Source organism: Salminus brasiliensis, chromosome 19 (genome assembly GCF_030463535.1).
Source record: "Salminus brasiliensis chromosome 19, fSalBra1.hap2, whole genome shotgun sequence".
In the NCBI taxonomy this organism is placed as follows: Eukaryota; Metazoa; Chordata; class Actinopteri; order Characiformes; family Bryconidae; genus Salminus; species Salminus brasiliensis.
The window spans coordinates 1,489,726-1,517,137 of NC_132896.1; the positions used below are offsets into that span (position 1 = coordinate 1,489,726).

At 42.0% G+C, this 27,412-nt stretch overlaps 1 protein-coding gene across 1 annotated transcript in view; it reads left to right on the forward strand.

Annotated features, from left to right (window-relative positions):
- Positions 1-1,196: 1,196 nt before the first annotated feature.
- agbl1 (AGBL carboxypeptidase 1) overlaps positions 1,197-27,412 on the forward strand; it is a 178,043-nt gene continuing 151,827 nt past the window's right edge. Inside the window, exons 1-2 of the mRNA XM_072663557.1 lie at positions 1,197-1,269; positions 21,896-21,966. Coding sequence (XP_072519658.1) covers positions 1,197-1,269; positions 21,896-21,966 — 144 coding nt within the window. The remainder of the gene's footprint in view (positions 1,270-21,895; positions 21,967-27,412) is intronic.

Sequence of the window (27,412 nt, forward strand, 5' to 3'; positions counted from 1 at the left end):
GAAAGCATGGAGCTAAATTTCTTTAGGCTGAATGGGTGGGGCTAAACAGCTTTGAACTGAATAAGTAGGGCTGAACTGCTGTTGGCAGAATGGGTGGAGCTAAACTGCTGTAGGCTGAATGGGTGGAGCTAAACTGCTGTGGGCTGAATGGGTGGGGCTAAACTTCTGTAGGCTGAATGGGTGGGGCTAAACTGCTGTAGGCTGAATAGGTGGGGCTAAACAGCTTTGAACTGAATAGGTGGGGCTAAACTGTTGGTGGCTGAATGGGCAGGACTAAGCTGTTGTATATTGAGTGGGTGGAGCTAAACTACTGTAGGCTGAATGGGCAGGGCTAGCCTGTTGTATACTAAGTCAGTGGGGCTAAACTGCTATAGGCTGAATGGGTGGGGCTAAACTTCTGTAGACTGAATGGGTGGGGCTAAACTGCTGCAGGCTGAATGGGTGGGGCTAAACTGCTGCAGGCTGAATGTATTGTCTTGTGTAAATGGTCAATTCAAATTAGACTTCTTTTCCATGGGATGTTTGGACTGGAGATACGGGCCTTTAAACCTGTCTGCCTCCGTCATTCACACTTAGTGTCCAGCTCCAGATGGACCACTCTGAGGAGGTGTAATTGCGGAGTGAAAGGACTTAATTACGAAGGCGAGGTTCTGAGATTCTTCTCTTTTGTGTGGTCCAGATCAAAGTGGACGTGTGGCATGCTTTGCATTGGGATTTGTTTTTGCCCGCGGATTCCTGCCATGCCATGCTATTCATACTGTCCCGCGAGGGTGGACGCACCAAGTGCCTGATACTCAGGACGTTGGAAAAGCTCCAAAGCAGAATTCCAGACCCACACACACACACACACACACACACTCCATACCGCTGCGACATACTGCACCATACTCTCTCTCTCCCCGATGACAGGGGTTTTCTGGGGTGATTAACCCCCTCTCGGACTCTGCGGGTCACCCGTCCATGTCACTGCCCGACCTTTGGGCTTCTACCCAGGGTGCCAGGTTACACACAGCCTGGCTTTTTAAAAAGAGCCAGGTGCCCCTGCTGCATTCTCGAGCCAAAGGGTGGGCTGGACGCGAAGGGAAGGAGAGAAACTGAGAGGGACTGAGAGAGAACCAGACAAGGCTTTCCTTTCTGTTTAGAACGTTCTCCTACATTCTCCTACGTTCTCCTACGTTCTACTGTCCTGCCCTGAGATGTACAGCCACAGCAAGCCAAGCCTCTTCACTTGGACAGGCACTTTGAGGGAGTGCGCTAGCTCCAGCACGGGTGAGTAAGCCCTGGCTTCCTACATATCCTTGTAATGCTCTGAATGCGCTCATCAAACCCCTCGCTTGGCTAGAGTATCTCTCACATACAGAAAGGACACAGAGGGTCAGCGTGAAGCTGCTCTTACGGTGAAGATCCACAGAACCTCCTGGCAAAGGTTTCGGGACACAAATTCCTGTTTGAATTATCCAAGTAACCCATTCATGTCCATGTCTGATTGGTTTACTTTGCGGATGCGTCTTTTAAAAATGGTTCCACTATCGCCACACACCCCTCAGTTCTGCACAAATCGGCCATATCATTAAAACCACCTGCCTAATATTGTTTGAGACCCGCCTTATGGCTCCAAAACTGCTCTGACCCGTCGATGCATGAACTCCACATAACATCTGAAGGGTATCCTGTGGTATCTGGACACTTTTAGACGTTTGCAGGTTGTGAGGTGGGCGGGACCTCCAATAGCATCAATGAGTCTTGGGTGCCCTTGACCCAGTCGCTGGTTCACTGGCTGTCCTTCCTTGGAGCACCTTTGGTAGGTACTGACCACTGCATACCGGGAGGAACACCCTACAAGACCAGCCTGCTGATGTTCTGGAGATGTTCTGATGACCCAGTCGTCTATCTAGAACATCACAAGTGTCTCAGATTCTTACGCTTGTCACCTTCATCATCTTCAAGAACTGGCTGTTCACTCGCTGACTGATATGTAGATCAACCTTTGACAGACAGGAGCCGAAGAACCCAGTTTTAATGTTATGGCTGATCTGTGTATATAGAATTTTTAGAGAGTATTTGGTGGATACCTCATGTAATTAAATTTCTTTTCCATACCAGTCATCCCACATATCTGATGGGCGGAGCCTGAGGTTACTGTTTGTATTCAGAACCTTCTAGAGCCTCACCATGCTGATATGTGTTTTTATCAGTGTTGGTGACTGCTGGTCACACACATGGCTCTTTGTTTACCTCTGCTTAGTGGACAGGCTGACTCATGCCTCTTATCTCAATGGGGAAGATTCCAGAAAGAAGGGTCAGGTATGCTAGCGTATTTGAGCTAGAGCTCCGGTGGCATTGCATTAGCAGCTGTTTGAAAACATGTGGGGCATTGCTGTGAGGATTTGATTGGATTCAGCGACAAGAGCGTTAGTGAGGTCAGGATGTTGGATGATGATGATCATCCCACCTCATCATCATCCTCAACTCACCAACTCATCCCATCCAAAAGTACTGGATGGAGCTCCACCACCATCATTCCAGAGAACACAGTTCTTCCACTGCTCCACAGCTCCTCAATGCTGGGGTGCTTTATACCCCTCTAGTCCTATTCTATTGGCAGTACTTCTCCACAGGGACTAGACTGTGTATGTGTGCATTTGCACATCTGTGTCAGCAATGGGTGCAACGTAAAGTAGCTAAATGCATTCATTAGAAGGCTGTCCACAAACTATTAGACACATGGCACCTGTCAACAGGTCTTATGGGGTGTCCTGGTATGCAGTGGTCAGTACCTGCCAAAAGTGTTGCAAGGAAGAACAACAGGTGAACTGGACGACCAAGGCTTAAAGATGCTCATAGAGGCCCCGCCCACCACACAACTAACTGGACTTTTGTTAGTCTTGGTGCCAGATACCAACGCAGGACACCTTCAGACGTCTTGCCGAGTCCATGCCTTGACAAGTCGGAGCTGTTTTGGCAACGCAAGGGTGGTTTTAATGTTATGGCTGATGTTATGTTGTACATTTGATTGGCACTACTATGTGATGGCATGTGTGCCGTGGTTCGCCCTGTAAAGATGGAAACACTCTGTCTGATAAGGAAAGCCTGACACAGCAGACGGAAAGTTTTAGGGCCCCACCTGCTGCTCCTTTCATCCGGGCCAAAGGAGAACTCCCAAGACGTTGCACAACTACCCTATCAAGTTAGCCTGCTATTATAAGACTGTGCTGTATCTCCAGCCTCCATCTCCACACCACTCCATCACCACTATATCTCATGCACTCAGTGATCATTAGAGTTAGACTGCTGTGGAGGAGGTCAGAGATGTTTTCATGAGGAGAAATGCCACTGAGACCTTTTTCAGAGAGAGAGTGGACACAAGAGGGCGCTTGTGAGAAAGCCTAAAATGAATGGGGATCGATGGAGAAAGGAGACCCCGGTGGTGCAGCTATAAGAGTGTATTTAATGTAATCATGATGATGTCAAAGATCAAAGAGTTAGCACTCGGTATAAATATTTCTGGTCAACCAATCAGACTAATTAGGACTGACAAAATACAAGCTAACCAATCAACATTAATTACCAGCAAAGCTAGCCAAGAAATAAGCACTCAGTAGAAATATTGATGGTCAACCAATCAGAACTCAATAGAAGTTTTCTGGTCAACCAATCAGAACTCAATAGAAGTTTTCTGGTCAACCGATCAGAACTCAATAGAAGTTTTCTGGTCAACCAATCATAACTCGGTAGAGGTGTTTCTGGTCAACCAATCAGAACTCAATAGAAGTTTTCTGGTCAACCAATCAGAACTCAATAGAAGTTTTCTGGTCAACCAATCAGAACTCAGTAGAGGTGTTTCTGGTCAACCAATCAGAACTCAATAGAAGTTTTCTGGTCAACCAATCAGAACTCAGTAGAGGTGTTTCTGGTCAACCAATCAGAACTCAATAGAAGTTTTCTGGTCAACCAATCAGAACTCAGTATACATATTTCCACAACTGATTAGGACTGAAGAAATACAAGCTAACCAATCAACACTAATTACCTACAAAGCTAGCCAAGCAGAGCACTTGGTAGAAATATTTCTGGTCAACCAATCAGAACTCAATAGAGATGTTTCTGGTCAATCAATCACAACTCAGTAGATTCATTTCTGTTTAACCAATCAGAACTCAGTATAAGTATTTTCGCAACTAATTAGGACTGACGAAATACAAGCTAACCAATCAACATTAATTACCAGCAAAGCTAGCCAAGAAATGAGCACTCGGTAGAAATATTTCTGCAACTAATTAGCACTCAGTAGAAGTATTTCTGCAACTAATTAGCACTCACTTAAAGAAATGTAAGCTAACCAATCAACACTCCGTTCCAGTCACTTTAGCCAACCAATGAGCACTCTGCAGTGAAAATGCTAATACTGCCTAAAATCCCTAGAAAATTGTCTATTTTATCTGGAGGACTCGCTGTGGCGCCCTCTAGTGTTTGCACTCATGTTTGTGGAACAGTCGGATAAATAGGACCTGGTCTGGCTCCCCTTAAAGGGGCAGTCCTTCTTTAGTTCACAACAGAAGATGCTAGGCTAACATTGCTAACAAACATGTTGGGAGACGGTGGGACTGACTTTAGTCTATAAACCCAAACAGAACCGGAACCGCAGAGCCGAGGAACGCTGGAGGAACCTCAGCACCGGTCCAAGAGAGGAGCAGCTCTACAGAGCGGGACGTTATGAGGAGGAGGATGTAGTTCCGGGTTCTAGATTAAATGTGTATGAGGTCCATCCAGGGTGATTTACATGAGTGATTTTTGTACATTTATTTATAAGCTTTTTGAAGCAAATAACTGCAGATTTGTTTGCAGAGATAAAATTGGTGACAGTCTAGGTCCAGTGTCTGTTAGCAACATTAGCCTAGCACTTCCTGTTGTAAACTAAAGAAGCACATGTCAGATGCCAAACATATCATGGCTGATTGATTGGATATGGGGTCAGTAATCAATCATGATGGCAGGATTTTTCACCAAACTGCTCCTCTAAGCTGGCTGTGATGCGAGGTGTTGTGCCTGGTGCTGAAGGAGCTGCTCAGGGGCTGTGTGAGTACTGGTGAGCAGCACTGGACGATCCATTATTAACATTTTTTCATACATCTTCAGTTTCATGCTGCTGTCTCGGTATGTAAACGCTGGACGACTGGCTGCAGGGGCCTCGTTACGGTTCTTAAATTTCACACACTTGTTACTAATCACGGAGCCTCATGATACAGCACACACACACACACACACACACACACACACACACACACACATTTCTATTATAGCGGACTGTGAGAGTGTGATATATGTGATACATGGTCAGTAACACAGATCCAGTCCATAATACAGTAAATTTACAAACATATAACATACTTTATAGCAGTTATTGAATTGGATAATTAGTTATCAGGTTATTTATTATTTAATAATATTGCACTAACTCTAGTCTTTATCATAATCATTAAAGTTGCTCCACCACACTGTTATATATATATAATATTATATTATGATAGATATTTTTATTTATTTTATTTATATTTATTATGATGATCAGTTTTGAAGATTTCATGATTTACTAATTAATTTACTAAAGAATCATGATTAAAATTGTGTCATGGTAAAATTTCATAATTCACTGATTTATATAAGACGGAATCAAAATTTTATTTAATTGAATCATAGTAAAATTTTAGATTTAATAATTTGCTGAATAATTTACTAAAGAATCACAATTAGCCTGAATCAAATCAATATAAAATTTGAGATTTAATGATTCATTAAATCATTTACTAAAGAATCACAATTAGCTTGAATGGTTTCAGATTTAAAGCTTGACATTTTATGATTCACTGAATCATTTACCAAAGAATCACAATTAGCTTGAATTGATTCATGGTAAAAATGGAGATTGCATGATTTCTGATTCATTTACAAAAGAATCACAATTAGCTTAAATCATATCATAGTAAAATGAGAGATTTCATGATTCACTGAATCATTTACTAAAGCTATTTGAACCCATAGCCATCACACAGGTAATTGATCTGTGGGATGTGATTCTGCTCAGGGTTTTTTTTTTTAGCTTCGGCTGTTTCCCATCAGGCATTTAAATGTTCTACTGGATGGTCTGCTGGAGCCACGAGAAGCTTTAGGAAGCTTAAGCTCCAAAGCCAGGAGGCATAACAGCCTCAGCCGAACGTCTGCGCTGCAGAAACTCAACCCCAGGACAAAGTGTTTCTTATTAATAGCATATCATTCAGGGCTGAAGGTATTCTTCTGTCCTGCTGGCCTGCAGTGTGTGTGTGTGTGTGTGTGCTGATGGACAGCTCATAATCCTCTGTCCCTCAGATAAGAAACACAATAAGTACGTCCAGTTCAGGTGAAAGTTTGAACACACCTGGTCATAAAGACATTTTGATCTGGAGCAAGAAAATAAGCTCCTCCCCCAAGTTTGTACTCTACTGGTGGGTAACGAGGGGTCGTTTTACACAGTGTGTGAATGGGGGTCAGTTTGGGGTCAGATTGTATAGAAAATGGTTTTACTGTGAAGCTCAGCGAAGCAGTGTTTAGGTCAGGCTACTGGAGGAACCGCTGACGGCCGGCTGCGTCCAAATACTTTACTAAAACATCCTCTCCTAGATTCTGCTGATCTGAGACTCATGTGGATCCATCAGCAAGTCAGCTCTGCCAGTGTATTTACTGAGACCATGAGATCCAGCTCAGCAGAATCAAGAAGAGCAGACATGAGAGGGTCAGGAAAGTATACGGATGCCGTAAAAAATGATGAAATTGATCCACCAATCAGCCATATCTCCAGTGGCTCCAGTCAAGGGATGAATATATCAGTTATCAAGTGAACAGTCAGTTTTGGAGGTTTTGGTTTTGGAGCAGGAAAAGTGGACAAGCGTAAGAATCTAAGACACTTTGACAAGAACCAGACTGTGATGTTCTAGATAGACAATGACTGGGTCATCAGAACATCTCCAGAACATCAGGCATCAGGTCTTGTACCTACCAAAAGTGCCCCAATGGGAGACAGGATCATAGGTGTCCAAGGCTCACTGGTGCTTACAGGACATTAAGGATCTGACACCTTTGACACCTTCACTGTTCTTCTAACATACGTCAAAAAGTCAGTGTGTCCAAACTTTAGACTGGTCGTGTATAATGTGTTTTTGAGGAGGGAAACTAATCAGTGGAGGTGGATTTACCTGCCAGGCTTCACCTCAGTTGTTTTTCTTGTTGCTGAGGGAGATTACACTGCTGCTTTTTTGAGTGGACACATTTAGCCTGGCGGCTTTAGACTAAAGCTCCTGTTAGCTGGGAGCTTTTTCTCATGCTAGTCTCTGATTTCCTCCTGAAGTTCAAGGTTAAGTCCCAGCTCGCCCCCCCCAGAGCTGAATATACACCACAGCTGCACCTCTCAGTCCACAATTCAGCCTTTAATCCGGGGAGATGAGCAGTCTGGAGCGCATTCAACCTAAATGCTGCTGGAATCTCATAATAGGCTTCACACTGACTCTTCAGCCTAAACACAGATGATCTCGTTGTTTATGTATATGTGTATATATTGAAAGGCTTCTATATAGTATTGTTCTCTTCACTGGCTTCCTGATTTAAAACCCCTGACTCTGGCCTACAAAAACAAGACTGGACCAGTCAGCCCCTCCGTACTTGATGGCGATGGTCAAAAGCCGATTTGCACCAAGAGTCCTTCCAGCTTCAAGTTCGGCTCGGCTCGACCCACCATCCTTTAAGATCCACGGAAGACGAGCGTCCAGACTTTTTACTGTCCTGCACCGAAGTGGTGGAACGAGCTTCCCCTGGGTGTCCGAACAGCAGAGTCCAACGCTCACTGTCTTCAAACCCAGACTGAAGACCCTTCTCTTCTGAGAGTACTCAGGCGAAGAGAAGAGTACTATGGTCTCCATATTGACTTGTGTTTAGTAGAGTCTAAACTTAGAGGAGCTTTGAATTTTAGTCTATTTAAACTAGCTGAGGTTCTTCTTGAGTGAACAGTGAAGCTCTTCTGTAAGTTGCTCTGGAGAAGAGCATCTGCTAAATGCCGTAAATGCCGTTTTTTGACTCACTGTGATTCACCATTGGCCGACCAACTTACCTCTAGAGTAGGTGTAAGCCATCTAGCCTTTACACTCTAAGAAAAAGGCCTTGGACTTGTTAGAGTAGAGGAACCCTCCACAATATAGAACCATCCAAGGAGCTTTGAGGGCTCTTTGAGTTGTCAGGGATCTACATAACCAAAAGCGTTGTAAAGAAGTACTGCCAATAGAATAGGACTCTCTGGAGCAGATGAACCCATGCGCCATAAACCTATGGGCACCATGCTGCCTAATGCCAAGCGTGTGCTAGGGGGGTATAAAACCCCCCAGCATTGAGCTGTGGAGCAGTGCAAGAACTGATGGTGAAGGATCTAGTAGAAAGCATTTCCTGGACAGTAGAGACAGTTACTCCAACAAAAGCAGGAGGAACTCTTTTTAATACCCTTGATTTCAGAAGTAACAATGACTGAGCAGGTGTCCCAATACTTTTGTCTATACAGTTTTGGTAAGGAGCATTGGAGGAGTTCACTATACTGAGGTTTACTGTAGCGTTTCAACACTGCTGATAATCCTAACGATAATAATCAACCTCGCACTTTGTTAACAATCGTAGCATTAGTGTAGCATTAGCGTAGCATTAGCAGAGGCATCAGAAATGAAGCGTGATCATATTTTTTAAGGAGATGACACAGGACTTGCCATCTGTCTGTCAAGGTGCATGTATGGAGGAAGCTGGTGAGATATAAGTTTCATCCAGAGCGGTGGGGCCTCTTCAGCAACCCGCCGACCTCCGAGCTGAAGGTCTAACCTTACACCCCGTAACTCTCCCCGGCTCGGGACGGCTCGTTTTACTGTGTTTTTTTTTATGAAATGCTGAGAGGGTCATGGCAGGGGTAGCAGGTCTTGCTGGATGCTGTGTTGGGACGCTCGCGGTGCTGTGCTGAGGCATCTGAGGCATTTGGCTGTTTTCCATCAGGAGCCTGGAATCTGATACTGAGACTAACTACAGCAATTATGGGATCAAGATGCACTATGTGTCCAAATGTTTGTGGACACCCCCTCTAATGAATGCATGCATGCAGCTGCTTTAAGTTTAAGCACCCATTGCTGACACAGATGTGCAAATGCACACGCACAGTTTGTCTAGTCCCTGTAGAGAAGTACTGCCAATAGAATAGGACTCTTTGGAGCAGATCAACATCATGAACCTATTGGATCCATGCTGCCTAATGCCAGAAGCTTCCAAATGGTTCTTTGAGTTGTCGTGGTTCTATAAAGCTCTACTGTTCTTCCTTAGGGTTCCTAGTTCCTTCCTTTGAAGAAGAACACTGTGATGACAATAGTTATATATGCGGTTCTATCTAGCACCATTAAAGATACCACCAGAAATATTTCTATGAAGAACCACCTGTTGGAGAACCAAAAGTGGTTTGTAGCCAATAGATTAGGACTCTCTGGAGGAGATGAACCTATTAACTATGAACCACCCATGTTGCACCCAATGCTGACAAAGATGTGCAAATGCACACACACATGCAGTCTCTGTAGAAAAACCCTGCCAATAGAATAGGACTATTTGGAGCAGGCAAATGGGCACCATTAGCCTATTGGTGTAATGCCAGGCGTGGGCTAGTAGAGGGGTATAAAGCCCCCCAGCATTGAGGAGCTGTGGAGCAGTGGAAGAACTGTGTTCTCTGGAATGAGGGTGGTGGAGCTCCATCCAGAGTTGCAGAATTGGGGATGAGTTGAGGTGGTGATCATCATCCAACATCCTGACCTCACTAATGCTCTTGCTTTTGCATGCTGTCAAGTCCTCACAGCAATGTTCCTCCAAAATCTAGTAGAAAGTGTGTCCCAATACTTTTGTCCATACAGTGAATGTCACATTATTGAATATTTAAGGGCCTGTTTAATTCTAAGGGATTAAGAAAAGTTGGTAAATGGTCACATCTGTATGTCAGAAGGGGAGCACAGTTGAAATGTAAATAGTGGGAGATATGGACTCTTTGAATTGAAGCTCCTCTCGAATTCATAAAAAAAATGAGAGGAAATAGGGTCTGACAGTCGGAAGCCTTGCGGCCTGATCTCCTCTTGAATCCCTTTCTTAATGGCGTGTAATAGCAGCTGATGGATGAATGATTATGCTTCGTTATGTGAGCGGAGAAAAGCGTCATTCACAGAAGAGCGAGCTGTTATCCACCTTATCATCTCTTAATGACGGGGGAGTTAAGCTGAAATTACAGTTTATCATTTCATATCAGACCCTCGTATTATCAGAAAGACCTCATAATCAAGCTTTAGAAATCACAGCACAATGGCCTCACCTCTGCTGCTGAATGTGAGGCCTAATTGGAAAAGAATGGGTGATTATCCAGGTGATCTGGGGGAGTCATTTGGCTCTCGCTGTTAAGGAGATGATCGTGTAAGTTTAGCACGCTGTTCAGCTCAACGCCGCTTTCATATGAAGCGCAGGAGTCTGAGCCTCCTCTCTCGTCCACTCAGTCGGCCTGTGTGTGTGTGCTGAGGTCAACAGTACAGTTGTGATGTGAATTAGATTCTTATTATATTTATTTAGATTTGTAGGCAAATGGACAAAAGTATTGGGACACCTGCTCATTAAAAGAAAAGACTTCCCACTAGATTTTGGAGGAGCATTGCTGTAGGGATTTGACTGCATGCAGCAGCAAGAGTGTTAATGAGTGTTAATTCTGGAGCCCCACCATCATTCCAGAGAACACAGTTCTTCGACTGCTCCACAGCTCCTCAATGCTGGGGGGCTTTATAATACCCCTCTACTCCACGCCTGGCTTTATTAGGCAGCATGAAGCCAATAGCTTCATGATGTTGATCTGCTCCAGAGAGTCCTATTCTATTGGCAGTTCTTCTTCTCTACAGGGACTAGCCAAGCTGTGTGTGTCCATTTGCACATCTGTGTCAGTAATGGGTGCAACTGAAAGTAGCTGAATACGTTTATTAGAAGGGGTGTCCACAAACATTTGGACATATAATGTAGTTAATTGATGTAGTGCATTAATTTAGGGCATTTGTCTAGAACATGTATGTAGTGCACTTGTTTTATTATCTAATGCATTTACATGCCACATTTACCTAGTGAAGTTCTCTAGAGCATTTATTTGGTACATTTACCTAGTGCATGTATCTAGTACAATTATGTAGTGCACTTTCCAAGTACACTTACATATCACATTTATGTAGCGAAGTTATCCAGTACAGTTACATATATAATAAATAAATATATAAACACTTAGGGTGACTGTCACCTGAATTTATCTAGAGCGTTTACATTGTGCTTTTATGTTGTGCATTTATGTATTTTTTATCTAGTACATTTATCTAGAACATTTACACTGTTTTCTCTTAGAAAATGCTAACTCCAAAAAAACACCTTCACAGTGGACAATTAGCAAGCATTATATGCTCTCTCTCTCTCTCTCTCTCACACACACACACACACACACACACACACACACCGCTGTCCTGCTGGCTAAGCTGAGCTGGCTGAACTGTGATTAATGATTTGAGACTCATGGCCCTTGGCTCTGTGTCTTCTCTGGACGTGGAGGCTGAGAATGGAATATCAGTGGTTTTAATGTTATGGCCAGTAGTAGGGCGTCTGGGCGCAGGACTATATTAAGCAGGCGGATTCAGTTACAGTGCAGCGGTACTTCAGACCCTGGCTGGTAAACAGAGGTGAACAACACTGATCAATCAGATCAGGTTCAGATCTGCTGTAACTCTGCTCTGTGATTGACACCTGACACGGCCGCCGCATTTAGGGACTGGACGCCTCTCAAGTGTGTGTGTGTATATATATATAACACTGTGAGGGGGAGGGACCAAGGAGTGCACATGTGCATTCACACTCACACTGTGTATTGGAGTGAGAGGGTGTGGTGTTTCACATGTGCTGTGTGTGTGTATGTGTGTGTGGGGTGTGTGTGTGTGTATGTTAAATGAAAAAAGTCTAAAAACTAGTATTTACAGCCACAGCATCCTTGTGCAGCGCCATCTGCAGGAGCTTGAAGTTACTACCAGCCATACGTGTAAGGTGTCTAATTTTATGTCTAGGGAGCTTTTGAGATATATATATATATATAAATTGTATACATATTATACATGTAGGACATCGCTCTCCAGAACTGCGCTACCCAGAGTCATAGTAGTGTAAAATGCTGCTGTAATACTGTACCGTACTATAATAAGTCCACAAGTCCACAATTGTAGACATCATAGTCCTGTCCGGGCGTGCCTCACTTTCCAGTCAGATGGGAAAAGGGTCGTGGCCATTGCTAGTGCATCACAGTAACCACAACAACATCTGTTATGATTATGGTATGACACAAGAAATACAGCCCACACACATGAAAAAACCCTAATCCAATCAGAATAGAGCCTCAGCCTGTCCATTTTAAGACTTAACACACTTAACTCTGGGTTTATTAATCAGTTATTAATCTTTAGATATATTAGATATTATATTCAATAACTTTTTTGCACATGCTGCGGTGTCCCACATGGTTCTGGTCTCAGTAATCCAAACATTAGCTTTGACCTTGTGATGTCCTTTTTTTCCTTAGGTTGAGCAGCCAGATGTTCACACAGCATTTTGGGGTCTTTGGGGTTATCGGGTCCCCACAGAGTTCTCCAAACAAACAAATAAACACACACTGAGATAGATATTTGCTGAATGTGGCTGGAGAGCTCATTGCACCACCCTTAGTCATCACCTGCTGCTCCGATGATCTTCACCATGCCCTTTCCAGCCCAGTGGGGAGGCCGCAAGAACCTAAACCTTGCCCTGGCTCTGCTACACGCTAACGCTCTGAACTTTCACACTAATCCACATAACCTTCATGTTTCCAGAGTGGCACTGGGACTGGGTGCACCAGCCGAATGAACTTTCCCACAAGAGTCAAGAACATTTTGTTTAAGAGTATATAAACACTACATGTCCAAAGGTTTGTGGACACCCCTTTAAATGAACAGATCTAGCTGCTTTAAGTTGCACCCATTGCTGACACAGATGTGCAAATGCACACACACAGCTTGTCTAGTCCCTGTAGAGAATTACTGCCAATAGAATAGGACTCCCTGGACCTATTGGCACCATGCTGCCTAATGCCAGGCGTGGGCTACAGGGGTATTATAAAGACCCCCAGCATTGAGCTGTGGAGCAGTGGAGGAACTGTGTTCTCTGGAATGATGGATAAGATGGGGAGTTGGGGATGAGGTGGGGTGGTGATTATGCATTCAAATCCTCACAGCAATGCTCCTCCTCCAACATCAGCAAAAAGTCTTCTCCACTGGACAGCAGAGACAGTTACCCAAACAAAAGCAGGAAAGAAACAATGAAAGGGCAGGTGTCCCAATACTTTTGTCCTTATAGTGTATGTTTAGATAGCAGAGTGAGCCAGCTCTACTTATTAATTGAATGGATATTTGTGATGTTATTAAATTACGTTCATAATAATTTTAGTGTCCTTTCAGCAGGCAGAGCTAATGGAGACCAAAGTTCATACAGCTTCCTAAAGAGAGCTCGGTTCTCCGGGGAACTGGCGAGTAATGTGGACAGGACATGAGAAGAGGCCTCTCACTTATTACATTAAAGCACAAGTGTTGTTGACTTAACTCAGAGTCAGAGGGTGTGCATTCTGGCACCGTTCCAGTGCCAAACTAAAGGCCGAGGCAGGCTGGTAGACTGCTGTTACAGTGTCAGCATCTTTTAAGAGCATGTGTTAATGACAGTCTGTCTGCCTCGAACTCCAGAGCTCCTTCCTCTGAAATGACTCAACTCAACCTTCTGAAGCAGATATTTAACAGACACTGAGATAAGGAACATGCAGAATAGTAGACGTAGAACATGGTGGAACATGGTGGAACACATACAGGATGGTAAATGTAGAACATAGTAGAACATGGTGGAACACTTACAGGATGGTAAATGTAGAACATGGTGGACCATGGTGGAACATACTGGATGGTAGATGTAGAACATGGTGTAAGACACATGATGGTGGACAAAAATATGGTGGAAAACAAGTATGTTTGTGGATGTAGACCATGGTGGAACACATACAGGATGGTAGATATAGAACATGGTGGAACATGGTGGAACACATACAGGATGGTAGATATAGAACATGGTGGAACATGGTGGAACACATACAGGATGGTAGATATAGAACATGTTGGAACACTTACAGGATGGTAGATGTAGAACATGGTGGAACACATACAGGATGGTAGATGTAGAACATGGTGGAACATGGTGGAACACATACAGGATGGTAGATGTAGAACATGGTGGAACATGGTGGAACACATACAGGATGGTAGATGTAGAACATGGTGGAAAATTGTGGAACACATACAGGATGGTAGATGTAGAACATGGTGGAAAATTGTGGAACACATACAGGATGGTAGATGTAGAACATGGTGGAACATGGTGGAACACATACAGGATAGTGGATGTAGAACATGGTGGAACGTGGTGGAACACATACAGGATAGTGGATGTAGAACATGGTGGAACGTGGTGGAACACATACAGGATAGTGGATGTAGAACATGGTGGAACGTGGTGGAACACATACAGGATGAACATATATAAGTTAAAGCAGTTTAAGTGTCATATTTAGATTTACTGCCCTCTAGCTGTCAGTCAGAGAACTGTGCTGATGGAGGTTTTTACGGCTATGGTTCTCAAAGTGGGGTCCGGGGACCCACAGGGGTTAATAATGCAAACAAGCACTGTTTCAAGCAGTGGTTGCCTTGGTTGTTGGTTGATGATGGTTGCTGTGGTATCTCAGGTGGTTGCTAGATGGTTTTAAGGATGTTTCTAGTGAGAAAGCTTCAAGATGCTTTAACAAGGTGCATAAACCTTGCCCACCATTCATTCCTTAGAGGAACATGAATGCCAAAAGCAGTTGCAATGGGGAAACCATGCACAGAATCTCCAGAAGACTCATCCTGATGAGACTGTTCATTCCAGTTGGTTGCTAATGATGGTTCCTCTGACCAAAAAGACCTGACTCTTCTTAAGAATTCAAAATAGTGGACTATAAAATGTGAAAACAGTGATTGAAGTGTCTGATTGGAAAGTGTGCACCCACATCATCATTTAGAGCAGAATTGACCTGTGTTGGAGGAGCCAGGCTTGGACAGTTACTGCATTTTACCGAGTGTCGATAATTAAACACGTTAGAACCTTCAGGCGCATGACCTTTAGCGCCTTCCACCCTGACAGTGATCCTGAATATTGATGGAAGACTCTTGTTAGAAGCAATTACCTTCTATTGGCTTTACGCCTCATTCACCCTGACTTATACTGAGAAACCCTGGCTGGTTCTGCAATTAACCCCTGCTTCCACCGGCACTTTGTCCTAAGGATGGTGGTTGGTGTGGCGCAACAGATAACACCACTATTGGCCAGTGAGCTACCACAGCATGTGGGAGACTGGGGTTCAATTCCCGGTGTGGGTGACTATGCTGCACTACACCAATAGGAGTCCTTGGGCAAGACTCCTAACACTACATTGGCCCACCGCTGTAATACCAGTAACCTTGTAAGTCGCTCTGGATAAGAGTGTCTGCTAAATGCCATAAATGTAAATGTAAATGTAAGGATGAGGTATGAAAGCTGAATCAAGATACGCAGGGGTGAATTTGCCTGGAAATTTTTTACCATTTCATCAGTGTCCAAAACAGTTTTGAAATTTATGGCTGGATTATACAGTTTCCTGTTCCTAATTGCACAAAACATCCACTATCATAATTTTAAGGATATTTACTTTCACTGACACTTTAACAAAAATATATATTTATATTTATTATTTATTTATTTATTTATTTACACTTATTAAGAACAATAAGGGGCCTAAAGTAGAGCCCTGTGGAACACTGTATTACTTTAACTGTTCTAAAACTCTTAATTTGTGCTAATAAATTCTTTGTTGTTAATCAATTATGATCTTAACCAAGTGAAATGTAGTGTGAAGTGTATTTAACTTTGTTTTTGTGTTCATCCATTACAATTTGATGGCTATCAGTATCATTTTATTGGTGTTGAGTCAAAAGAAACCTTGAATCTGCATTTCTCAAAAGGCATTTTGGACTTTTTACATGCTTTAAATCTGTATTTAATAAAAATTGGACCAATAAAAATGCTCCAAAAATGACTTGAATACAATTTTAATTTAAAATTTTTGAAAATAATTTTTTAAATAAAATATGGTCAGCCTGTGTTGGTACAGTGGTATTGGATTATTGGTTCTAGTTCTGTTTAACTTTGTCCTATCATTTTAAACTTAGCTGTGTAGTTTAGTAGACTAGTAGACCTATATATATATACACACCCACTCATGTTAGTCGCCTAGTGTTAGTGTAATGTTTTATGAGAGTAATTAAGAACGATGATACACTGATGATGCTGGGGGGGATTTATGTCGATGATGTAGTAATCATGCACGCGCTAGGTTCTGTGCATTGCTATATGAATAAATCTGGTAACCGTCCCATCTCTAGAGATAAGCCTCAAATCAAATAACGCTTCATCAGTGCAGCCTGATCCCGGCTCACACGCAAACAGGGATTCCATGGCAGGTCCAGCAGATTTGTCGGCCAGCTTTGTCTGTTCTGGATCAGTTTAACTGTTCCCTGTTGGTCCAGGTCAATGTTCTCACACACTGCTATCAGGCTACACACTGTTACCTTAACCCTCATTAAACAAGCAGCTCCAGAACAGCTTGTATTCATACATGGAAGGAGCTAATTACAGCATGCAGGCGAAGGCCTCGCCATCCGCCGGATATTTATAGTTGAAGAGTTGTTTGGTATTTACTGTGTTTGTGTTTACTGTGAGATTGGTTCCAGTGAAGTGTGGAAGGACGGTGGATTTAGCATGGTAGTATATTATCCATGCCTACATTCCTTTTTTTAATAATACAAATTTTTGTATTTTGTATAATTTTAGAAAGTAAATAACCTGCCTTAAAAAACTCACTGCTGTAACATAATACAACAATAACCTGAACGTTATTTTCTATTAACTATCATGAATCTCAGTTCTAAATCAGTTATATTAAATTAATTTATGTTCACAATTGCTTTTCATCAGATTAATTAATTAATTGTATTAATTAATTTAAATGTAGGCATGATAATATCTTAACAAATTAGTTATTTATTTATTAGCTCTTATGATTCTCTGTTTAAAAGCAATTACATTAAACCACTTGGCAATATAGTGTACCTAATAAAATATAATAATCACATTCTAGCGTACATAATATAGCATTGTAATGTTGTATTACTGCACAATTATTTTTTATTTTGATTATTTTAATTATTTTTTATTTTAAATATATTTTAATTATTTTAGATCATTAAATAAAATTATTACAATCAGTTAACTGATTGTTGCCACATGGATTATGCTATGTTAGGTTGACTCGATAAACCATATTTTAAACATATAAAATAATATAATCATAATATTATATTGTTTTTCAGAAATACAGAAAAAAACTGTTTCATATTTTAAATTAAATTTCAGAACAAACTAAATTTTGTAATATTTCTTCTTATAGTTGTAGTTATGAGTCAAAAGATCCAAATATTTACATTAATGGCATTTTGGCTGAAGCTCTTAGACAAGTCCCAAGGGCTTCATGGATGTGCTTGCCCAGTCTGTGAATTGAACCCTAGTCTCCCACTGTTAAAGTGGTGATGTAACACCCTTCGCCACACCAACCACATTTAATCTAGGCCTAATTTGTTGAGTATCATGTTTTGATGGGTTGATAGTGTTGATGGGTCACTTTTCCAATCCTGTTTGTTTCATTTATATTGCATGTCACTTCATGACCAAGTTAGCATCCGTCATCCTGAACAGAGGAGCCAGCTACTGACATTTACACCAATTCTTACAATTTCAGCTAAGCGTGAATACAATAAAACACTGAGATCTGGGCGAACTAGCCGAAGAAACCTCCAGCAGTGAGAGGAAAACTGAATAACCATCAATAATATTCACAATTAGAGTTAATAAGTCTAATAGCTCGGGCCTATGTTCCAATGTTCTCAGCCTGTCAGTTTATTCATGAGGCCTCAGTGTTGTTTTACTCTATGCCATGGCTTTCAGACGTCATCTAGGCTTAATATGTTGAGTATCTTGTGCTTATAGTGCTGATATGTCACTTTTTAAGCCATATTGGTGTGATTTGACATATTAGCATAGTCATTTTATGACCAAGTTTACATCCGTCATCCACTCTATCTGGTCCAGAAGTGTATTTACTCACTCTGCCTTGCGGTATAATTGTTGAGAAAGAGCTAAATTGAGCAAAAAGTTGGGCACAGTTGACATTTTCACACATTTCTACAATTTTAACTAAGTAAAAATACAATAAAATTAAAAGACTAGACAAACTAGCTGGTGGAAATTACCTGAGATCAAAAGAAAAGTCATATTTGCTCACTATCACAATTTAATTTAATAAAATGACAAAACCAAAACCAATTAAGCATTACAAACTGGACAAATTAGCTGAACTGATTATCCAGTAATGAGAAGAAAACTAAAAAACAATCAGTAATATTCCCAATTAGCATTAATGGCTCTAATAGCTGTGGCTGGTCTTCCATTTCTCAGTCTGTCAGTTCTTGCAAAAATACATGAATACCATTCCAACATGCTCTGGGCCTAATTTACTGAGTATGATGTGTTAATGGTGTTGATCCAGCGCTTTCCCAGCCTTATTTGCTTTTAATTCGAGCAATACTTCTGTCACTTTCAGACCAATTGAACACCCATCATCCTAAAACTGGGCTGCTGGTGCTTGTATTCATTCGCAGCAGCAGTTAGTGGAAGTACAGCGTGAGGGGGAATGAGGACAGAGTCAGGGAGAGATTTATTTAAAGGCTGGTTTGGTGTTTATTTGCTCTGCTTGATGGAAATGAGTCAGTTCCAGTGGCAGCAGTGTCCATGTCTCACAGCTTGGAGGAGTGCTAATCTCTGGGCTGTGTCAGGGCTGATAGACTTATTCTCAGCATTTTGACATGGGGTCCCAAAATAGTTCCACCGAATGTAGACTGACGCATCTTTACAACGTGTGCAAACATCTCATCTTAGAGCATCACAATATCTCAATCAGACTGTAATTATTATGAAGGATTATGATGTATTATGAAGTATTATGATGTATTAAAATGTATTATGATGATTGAATGTACATTATGAAAAGAAAGGTGTGTGCACTTCATCAGGCACTTTATGATGGAGTCATTTATACCATATAGAAGACAGATATTATTGTACATTATGTAATAACATTGTTTTCTATATGATTATTATTATAATCATATCATTATCATTATATCATTGTCACATGACAACCATGTGATCTCCATTTTTGCTGTTTGTCACTTTTTGACATAATCTATGTAGGTTGGGGGGGGGGAGGTTGTGCACTACATTACATTGACTTCTCCTGTAAAGCTGACATTTTGAAGATACAATGTTATTGCGTACATTTCTCTCTCTCTCTCTCTCTCTCTCTCTCTCTATATATATATATATATATAGATTATAATTATAATTATTTTGTATTTTAAGGCCCTTAAGTGATTCCCACCCCTATATTACTCTGAACGCTGAACACAGTATGTTATATAGTGACTCCTCTGTTCTCCATATTTATATCTATTTAATCCAGTCTGCACTGTTCTTTACTGCTGCACTTAACACTTTACTTTAAATATACAACTCTGCACATGTTAAGTTTACAGGTGTGTCTGTGCGTGTATGTCACTGTGTGTGTGTGTGTGTGTGTGTGTTTGTGTGAAGGTTGGGTGTGTTTGTTACTTCTGTAATGTCAGTTATCGTGCACTGTGAGCTACTGTGACCAAAAACAAATTCCTTGTATGTGTAAGCATACTTGACCAATAAAGTCCGATTCTGATTCTGATTCTGATTCTGATATAGACCTAGAGAACTGCTTAGAACCGGCAGGTTCTACCACCTGGTCCCTTGTGGAAAAGCGCTTTCACTGGCGTTATGGAAAAGTGCACACATCACCCTCTAGTGGCAGATTTAAGCAAGCGGATACTTGTTTGTTTGGGTCCTTGGGTACCGGCTCTGTTGGGTCCAGTGAGATAATGGAACCTGGTTCTCTGGGTCCATTCACCTGTATATGGTCCAGAGCTCATCATCAAACCCCAATCTGTCATCACCTGAGATCCAAACTCCAAGCTGTCGTCTCCTCTCCATCCCTGCATTAATCCTGCAGGTAAAAATAGCAATGGAGAGAGAGAGACAGTGTGTGTTGTGTGTGTGTGAGAGAGAGAGAATGTGTGTGTGAGAGAGAGAGAGAGAGAGAGAGAGTGTGTAGGGTGTGTCTGTGAGCTGCTCTGATACTTTGCTGCTCTGAGGCCCATTATGGCGCTGTCATATTCAGATCAGATGAAACTCACCCTCAATGAGGTTTTAATGAGGGCAGAAAAATGAGCCGAGGTGTGTATGCATATATATGTGTGTGTGTGTGTGTGTGTGTGTGTGTGTGTGTGTGTGTGTGTGTGGCCTATATCTTATATCACTGTTTTTCAACCTGCAGCCTGTGGTGGTACTGTGAGGGGGGCATGAATCATTTATTTATATAAATCTGTTTAGCCACTAAACCTCATTGCAGTATACACTATATGGACAAAAGTATTGGGACATCTTTTCATTCATTACTTATTCTGAAATCAAGGCCATTAAAAAGAGTTGATCCTGCTTTTGTTGGAGTAACTGTCTCTACTGTCCAGAGAAGAAGACTTTCTACTAGATTTTGGAGGAGGAGCATTGCTATGAGGATTTGATTGCATTCAGCGAGAGCAAGAGTATTACTGAGGTCAGGATGTTGGATGATGGTCATCACCATCCTACCTCATAATCCCCAACTCATCCCAAAAGTACTGGATGGAGCTCCACCACCATCATTCCAGAGAGCACAGCTCTTCCACTGCTCCACAGCTCAATGCTGGGGGGCTTTATACCCCCTCTAGCCCACGCCTGGCATTATTAGACAGCATGGTGCCAATGGGTTGATGTTTATCTGTTCCAGAGAGTCCTATTGTATTGGCAGTACTGGCTCAGCATTTATAATAGAGGCACGGGTGGTTGCTATGGAGTTGCCTAACACTGATTGCTATGCATTTCCAAATTCTTGCAGTGCAGCCAGGTGGTTGCTATGCAGTTGCCTGGCCAAGTGGTTGCTATGCTGTTGCTAAGCAGCTTCTATAGTATTCTAGGTGTTTCCTATAGGTTTGCTGTATGGATCCAGATCAGCCGAATCGAGGAGAACAGGCAGGAGAGGAAGGGTCAGTAAAGTATTCGGGTGCAGATGAGCGAGCGGAGTTTACGATGGATCTGGAGGTCGTGGACCTATAAATACACATATACACATGCTTAAAACACACACACACACACACACACACACACCCCTATACTATTCCTTTGCTCTTCTTGTTTAATCCCCCGTCTCGTCAGACCCTTTTAATAGGAGGCCTGTGTGGACGCAAAAGGGGACACAGGGGGTGCGGAGTTTGTGTGTGTGTGTGTGTCTGTGTGTGTGTGTGTGTGTGTGTGTTCGGGGGGATTGAGTTTCAGTAGCACTGTACTGAAGCCTCTCACTCTGAGCCTCAGTCAGATCAGCGTCTGTCTGTGAGAGAAAGAGGGGACTACAGTAACTCTACAGCCTTGCATTCAACACCTCTCTCGCTCTATCTCTCTCTCTCTCTCTCTCTCTCTTATCCAGCAGCTCGATCGAGGGCCAGTATGACAGCTCCGAGCTCCAGTGGACTCGAGGTGCTCCTGGACACACTGCAGGTAGGCGCGTTCTGTGTGTGTGGGAAAGAAAGTGTGTGTACGTGAACCCGCTGTTTGAAGCAACACTCACAGGTCGGAGGTGGGTTTGGTGTGTGTGACCAGTGTAACCCATGACAACTGACTAACACTCTGCAGCTGTAGTGGAATCCTATCATTCATCATAAAGGACAGTACAGGAATCTCACCAGGCCTTAAAGGCAGATCACAGCGAAGCCCAACGATACACAAAAACCTCCAAATAAAACCTGTGATGATAAACTTTACTGAACACCTCGGTTCTGCAAAACCACCATTAAAGGAGAGGCTAGAAATGTCTATAATTGTCATATAATAATATTATTTAGGTCATTGTGGAGCAATTCTGTTTGTCTAATTACTAAAATTACTCCATTTTGATAAGATGCAAAAGGAAGCTGAGGGTTTCAGATTGATGTTAAAAAAACAACACAAAAATAAAGCTGCAAAGTTTAGTTTGAGTATATAAAGAAGTGTTATGTACTGTATATATATATATATATATATATATATATATATATATATATATATATATATATATATATATATATATATATATACTGGTTAAAAACTGGTTAAATTGTGATTCACTGGTTTTCAACCAGGTAATAGAAACCTCAATATTTTAGCCCATTCATCATGACATTTGGACTCTATGTGAAAAAAATAAATAAATAAATACAATATATATCTTATTAACTTTTTTTTTTACAAAAACAGCAAAAATGAAGAATTATTTTTGTGATAGCAACAGTATATTTCATCTAATATCATAAACAATCTTGTGTTATAAATTATTTACTTTGACACATAATTTATGCAATTAATACAATTTACTACATTATGCATGATTGTTAAACTTTGAAACTTACTATAGTTAAAAGCCATAGAACCCTGAAGTAACTCATTACTGTTATACAAAAATATGATATCTATAATATATAATATAATATGATAAAAACATCAACTTTACATGAGCAGTAAAAGCTTTCCTAATATTCAGTAAATTACTTAAGTCGTTTTGAAGCATTTCTATCCTTGTGCTTTCACTCACTGGCCACTTTAGTAGAAACCCCTAAGACCTTGTGCTTTCACTCACTGGCCACTTTATTAGAAACACCTAAGACCTTGTGCTTACACTCACTGGCCACTTTAGTAGAAACACTTAGTAAGCTTTGCATATGGTACAGCTCCACTAAGTGTACAGTTACAGACTGTAGCTCCATCTGCTCCTGCTTGGTTTATCAGTGCTGCTGGTGTTAATATACACGTCAATGTCACCGCTAGGTCGAGAATGCTCAGAATTATTTGGACTAGATCCGCTCTGTGGTTAGAAACTAACCACTGATGAAGGACTAGAGGATGGCTAATGGAAATAGTACATCACTAGGTGAACTACTGTCTGAAACTGAAACTGAGCTACAAGATAGAGGTTTCTGATAAAGTGGCCAGGGAGGGCAAATATGCCAAGATATAAGGGCTGTTTTATCTGTTATGGATTAGGACCCTCAGTCTGAATGTATGGTTGGACTGAAGGTGTCAGCTGATTACTTGTGGTTCTAAATTAGGTTCTGTAATACCCATTGAGACTCGGATCTGAATTCTGGACTGAGTGTACACACACACACACACACACACACACGTACAGCAGTGAAAAGCTAGAATGTGACCTTTGACCTTGATTATTGCAGTGGATTTCTTTAAAAGCTGAAGCTCAGATGCTAGCGATAAATTTAGCTTGTGTTTACAAATAAATCCACCTGCTGCTGACAGACCACGTCACCAGAGGAGTCAGGCTTCTGAGATAGAGCAAGATCTACAGACGTATGTAGATAGACAGATGCAGTTAACAGATACATTCTACCCATGGAGGATCACAGTCAGGCAAAAAAAAAACACATAGTGCATCCAACAAGAACGAAAGTCAAATAGCTATTAATAGATAAACACGGATAGGTAACGGATAGATAGATAGATAGATAGATAGACAGACAGACAGACAGATATAAAGCCTGATAGATAGACAGACAGACAGAAAGACAGATATAAAGCCTGATAGATAGACAGATAGATAGGCAGGTGAACAGACAGACAGACAGATAGACAGACAGACAGATATATGTATAGCCAGATAGATAGACAAAAAATTTGACAGACAGATAGATAGATAGATAGACAGACAGACAGATATATAGACCGATATATAGCCCGATAGATTGACAAAAAAATTGACAGACAGACAGATAGATAGCCCGATAGATAGACAGACAGATAGATAGCCAGATAGACAGACAGACAGAAAGACAGATATATAGACTGATAAATAGCCAAATAGATAGACAGATGAACAGACAGACAGACAGACAGACAGAAAGACAGAGAGATAGATAGATAGACAGACAGAAAGAAACATATACAGACAGACAGATAGATATATGTATAGCTAAATAGGCAGATAAATATATAGATATATAGATAGAGATACAGACAAAAGACAAACAGAGTATTGACAGTTATTTAAAGAAAGAGAGAGTGTGTGTGTGAGAGAGTCTGTGTGGGAAAGTGTGTGTGTGAGAGAGTGTGTGTGTGTGGGTGTGAGTCTGTGTGTAAGAGTGTGTGTGAGAGAGTGTGTGTAGATCCCTTAGCTGTGCCGTATGTCTGTGGCTCAGATGAATGGAGCAGTGTATTATATTCGGGTGCGACACAACGTCCTGTAAACCCCTCCCTCGCTCTCCCCAGTCCTTTCTCCTCTCTCCCACTGCTCTCGTCAGAGCGACTGTCATCCAGCTCCGCAGTCGGCTCTCAGCTCAGCGGCCCTGACACCGAGCTGCTGGTGCCTGAAATGGGATTTGTTGCTAATTCAAATTGAGGCAGTCACAGATGCCCAGGCCACTGCGGCCTGGAGACACTTATTTATTTATTTATTCATCCTGCTCGAGTGTGTGTCTGTCACAGCGCTGCCGGGATGAACAGCAGGGGTTGGAGGATACATACTCATACACACTCATACACACCAGACCCCCCCCACCTCCCCCGTTACCCATCGGTCAATGAACACTCTGGGGCCTGCCTTGAGAAAGATTTCCAAAAGATAATGTATAAAGCATCTTAAAGACCCCCTGTACTGCTCCTCCTGGGGGGCTGATCATGGTTACATACACCAATCAACCATAACATTAAAACCACTGAAACGTGAAGTGAATCACACTGATGATCTGGGTCCAGTGTCTCCTGTCTGTCGAGGGGTGGATCTACATATCAGACAGTGAGTGAACGGTCAGTTCTTGAAGGTGATGAAGGTGATGAAGGTGATGAAGCAGGAAAAATGGACAAGTGTAAGAATCTGAGACACTTTGACCAGAACCCACCTGTGATGTTCTAGATAGACGACTGGATCATCAGAACATCTCCAGAACATCAGGAAGCAGGTCTTGTGGGGTATTCCTCCCGGTATGCAGTGGTCAGTATCTACCAAAAGTGCTCCAAGGAAGAACCACTGGTAAATCGGCAACAAGGTCATGGTTGCCCAAGGCTTGATGCCTCGATGGGACAGAGCTGTTTTGTCGACACGTGAGGGAACAATTTCTATACACTACATGGACAAAAGTATTTGGACACCTGCTCATTCACTGTTTCTTTTGAAATCAAGGGTATTAAAGAGAGTTAATCCTGCTATTGTTGGTGTAACTGTCTCTACTGTCCAGAGAAGAAGACTTTCCACTAAATTTAGGAGGAGGATTGCTGTGAGGATTTGATTGCATTTAGTTACAAGAGTATTAGTGATATTAGATGATCACCACCCTACCTCATCCCCAACTCCCCAAATCATCTTATAAGTACTGGATGGAGCTCCACCACCATAATTCCAGAGAACACAGCTCTTCCACTGCTCCACAGCTCACCTCTAGCCAACGCCTGGCATTAGGCAGCATGGTGCCAATAGGGTCATGATGTTGATCTGCTCCAGAGAGTCCTATTCTATTGGCAGTACTTCTTCTCTACAGGGACTAGACAAGCTGTGTGTATGCATTTGCACATCTTTGTCAGCAATGGGTGCAACTTAAACTTAATTTGGACATAAATATACTGCAAGGCATAATGGAGACCAAATAGATCTATACTAAGTTCTAATGGCGATATTTTCCTCCTATACGCAAATAGATCCAGTTAGCATCACCAGTTGGCATCTCCGACGTTAGCGACGGGTTGGAGGGTTTGGAAAGTGCAGTGTTGATTAACTAATAATGAATATCTGCTGTTTCGTCGTGGTCGTTATGGTGCCAGTTGGAGCAGTTTTTGTGGGCACACGACATACTTCCCAGCTATTCAGTCTGGAATCATTAAATCATTAAAGTGTGTAATTCTCCCAGATGGCAGAGGAATGGTGTGTGTGATTGTTGGTGTGTGTGTGTGTGTGGGTTGTAGCAGCGGGAGAGTTTTTCACCATTCTCTCATTCACATGCTCCAAAAGCCCGTCTCCTCCCACTAAACCCGTGCTGATGGATCTGTGTTGTGACCTTGTGAGGGTTTTATGTTGGGCTGCAGTTTCACACTTGTGGAACTGTGAGATACAGAGACTCAATCAGGTGTTCTACTGCTGAGGACCTGCTGAATATGTGCTCTTCATAAACTCCTCTAATTCACCCACAGCTTTACTCTTCATCCAGACAGACAGGCAGACAGACAGAACCAAAGACAAGCCGAACGACAAACAGGCGAAACAGATAAAACGTCAGACGGAATGACTAATAGAAAGCCAAAAATTGAATGACAGGTAGACGAAAGGACAGACAGATGGAACTACTGACTGACGGAACACCAAACAGACAGAATGACAGGTGGAGCGACAGACGGAATGACGGACAGAACGGGGTGATAAATGGGATGGCAGATAGATGGGAAGATAGACAAAATGACAGACAGAAAAAGACAAATGGAATGACAGAGCAATAAAATGACAGATAGACGAAAGGACAGACATACAGAACTACAGACGGACGGAACACCAAACAAACAGAAATACAAGTGGAATGACAGACAGGTGGAGCGACAGACGGAATGACAGAAGGAGCGACAGAAGGAGCAACAGATGGGATGGAACGGCAGACAGATGAAATGACAGACAGACAAAATGACAGATGGAATGACAGACAGATTGACAGACGGAATTACAGACTGAACAACAAATAGGATGACAGACAGACAGAACAGCAGACAACAGACGGAACGACAGATGGAATGACAGAAGAAACAACAGATGGGATGGAACGGCAGACAGATGAAAAGACAGACAGACAAAATCACAGGCAGAACGACCGACGGAACCACAGACGGAACAACAGATGGGATGACAGACAGACAGAACAGCAGACTGAACAGAAGGCAGACAGAATGACAGGCGAAAAGACAGACAGGTGGAATGACAGACAAA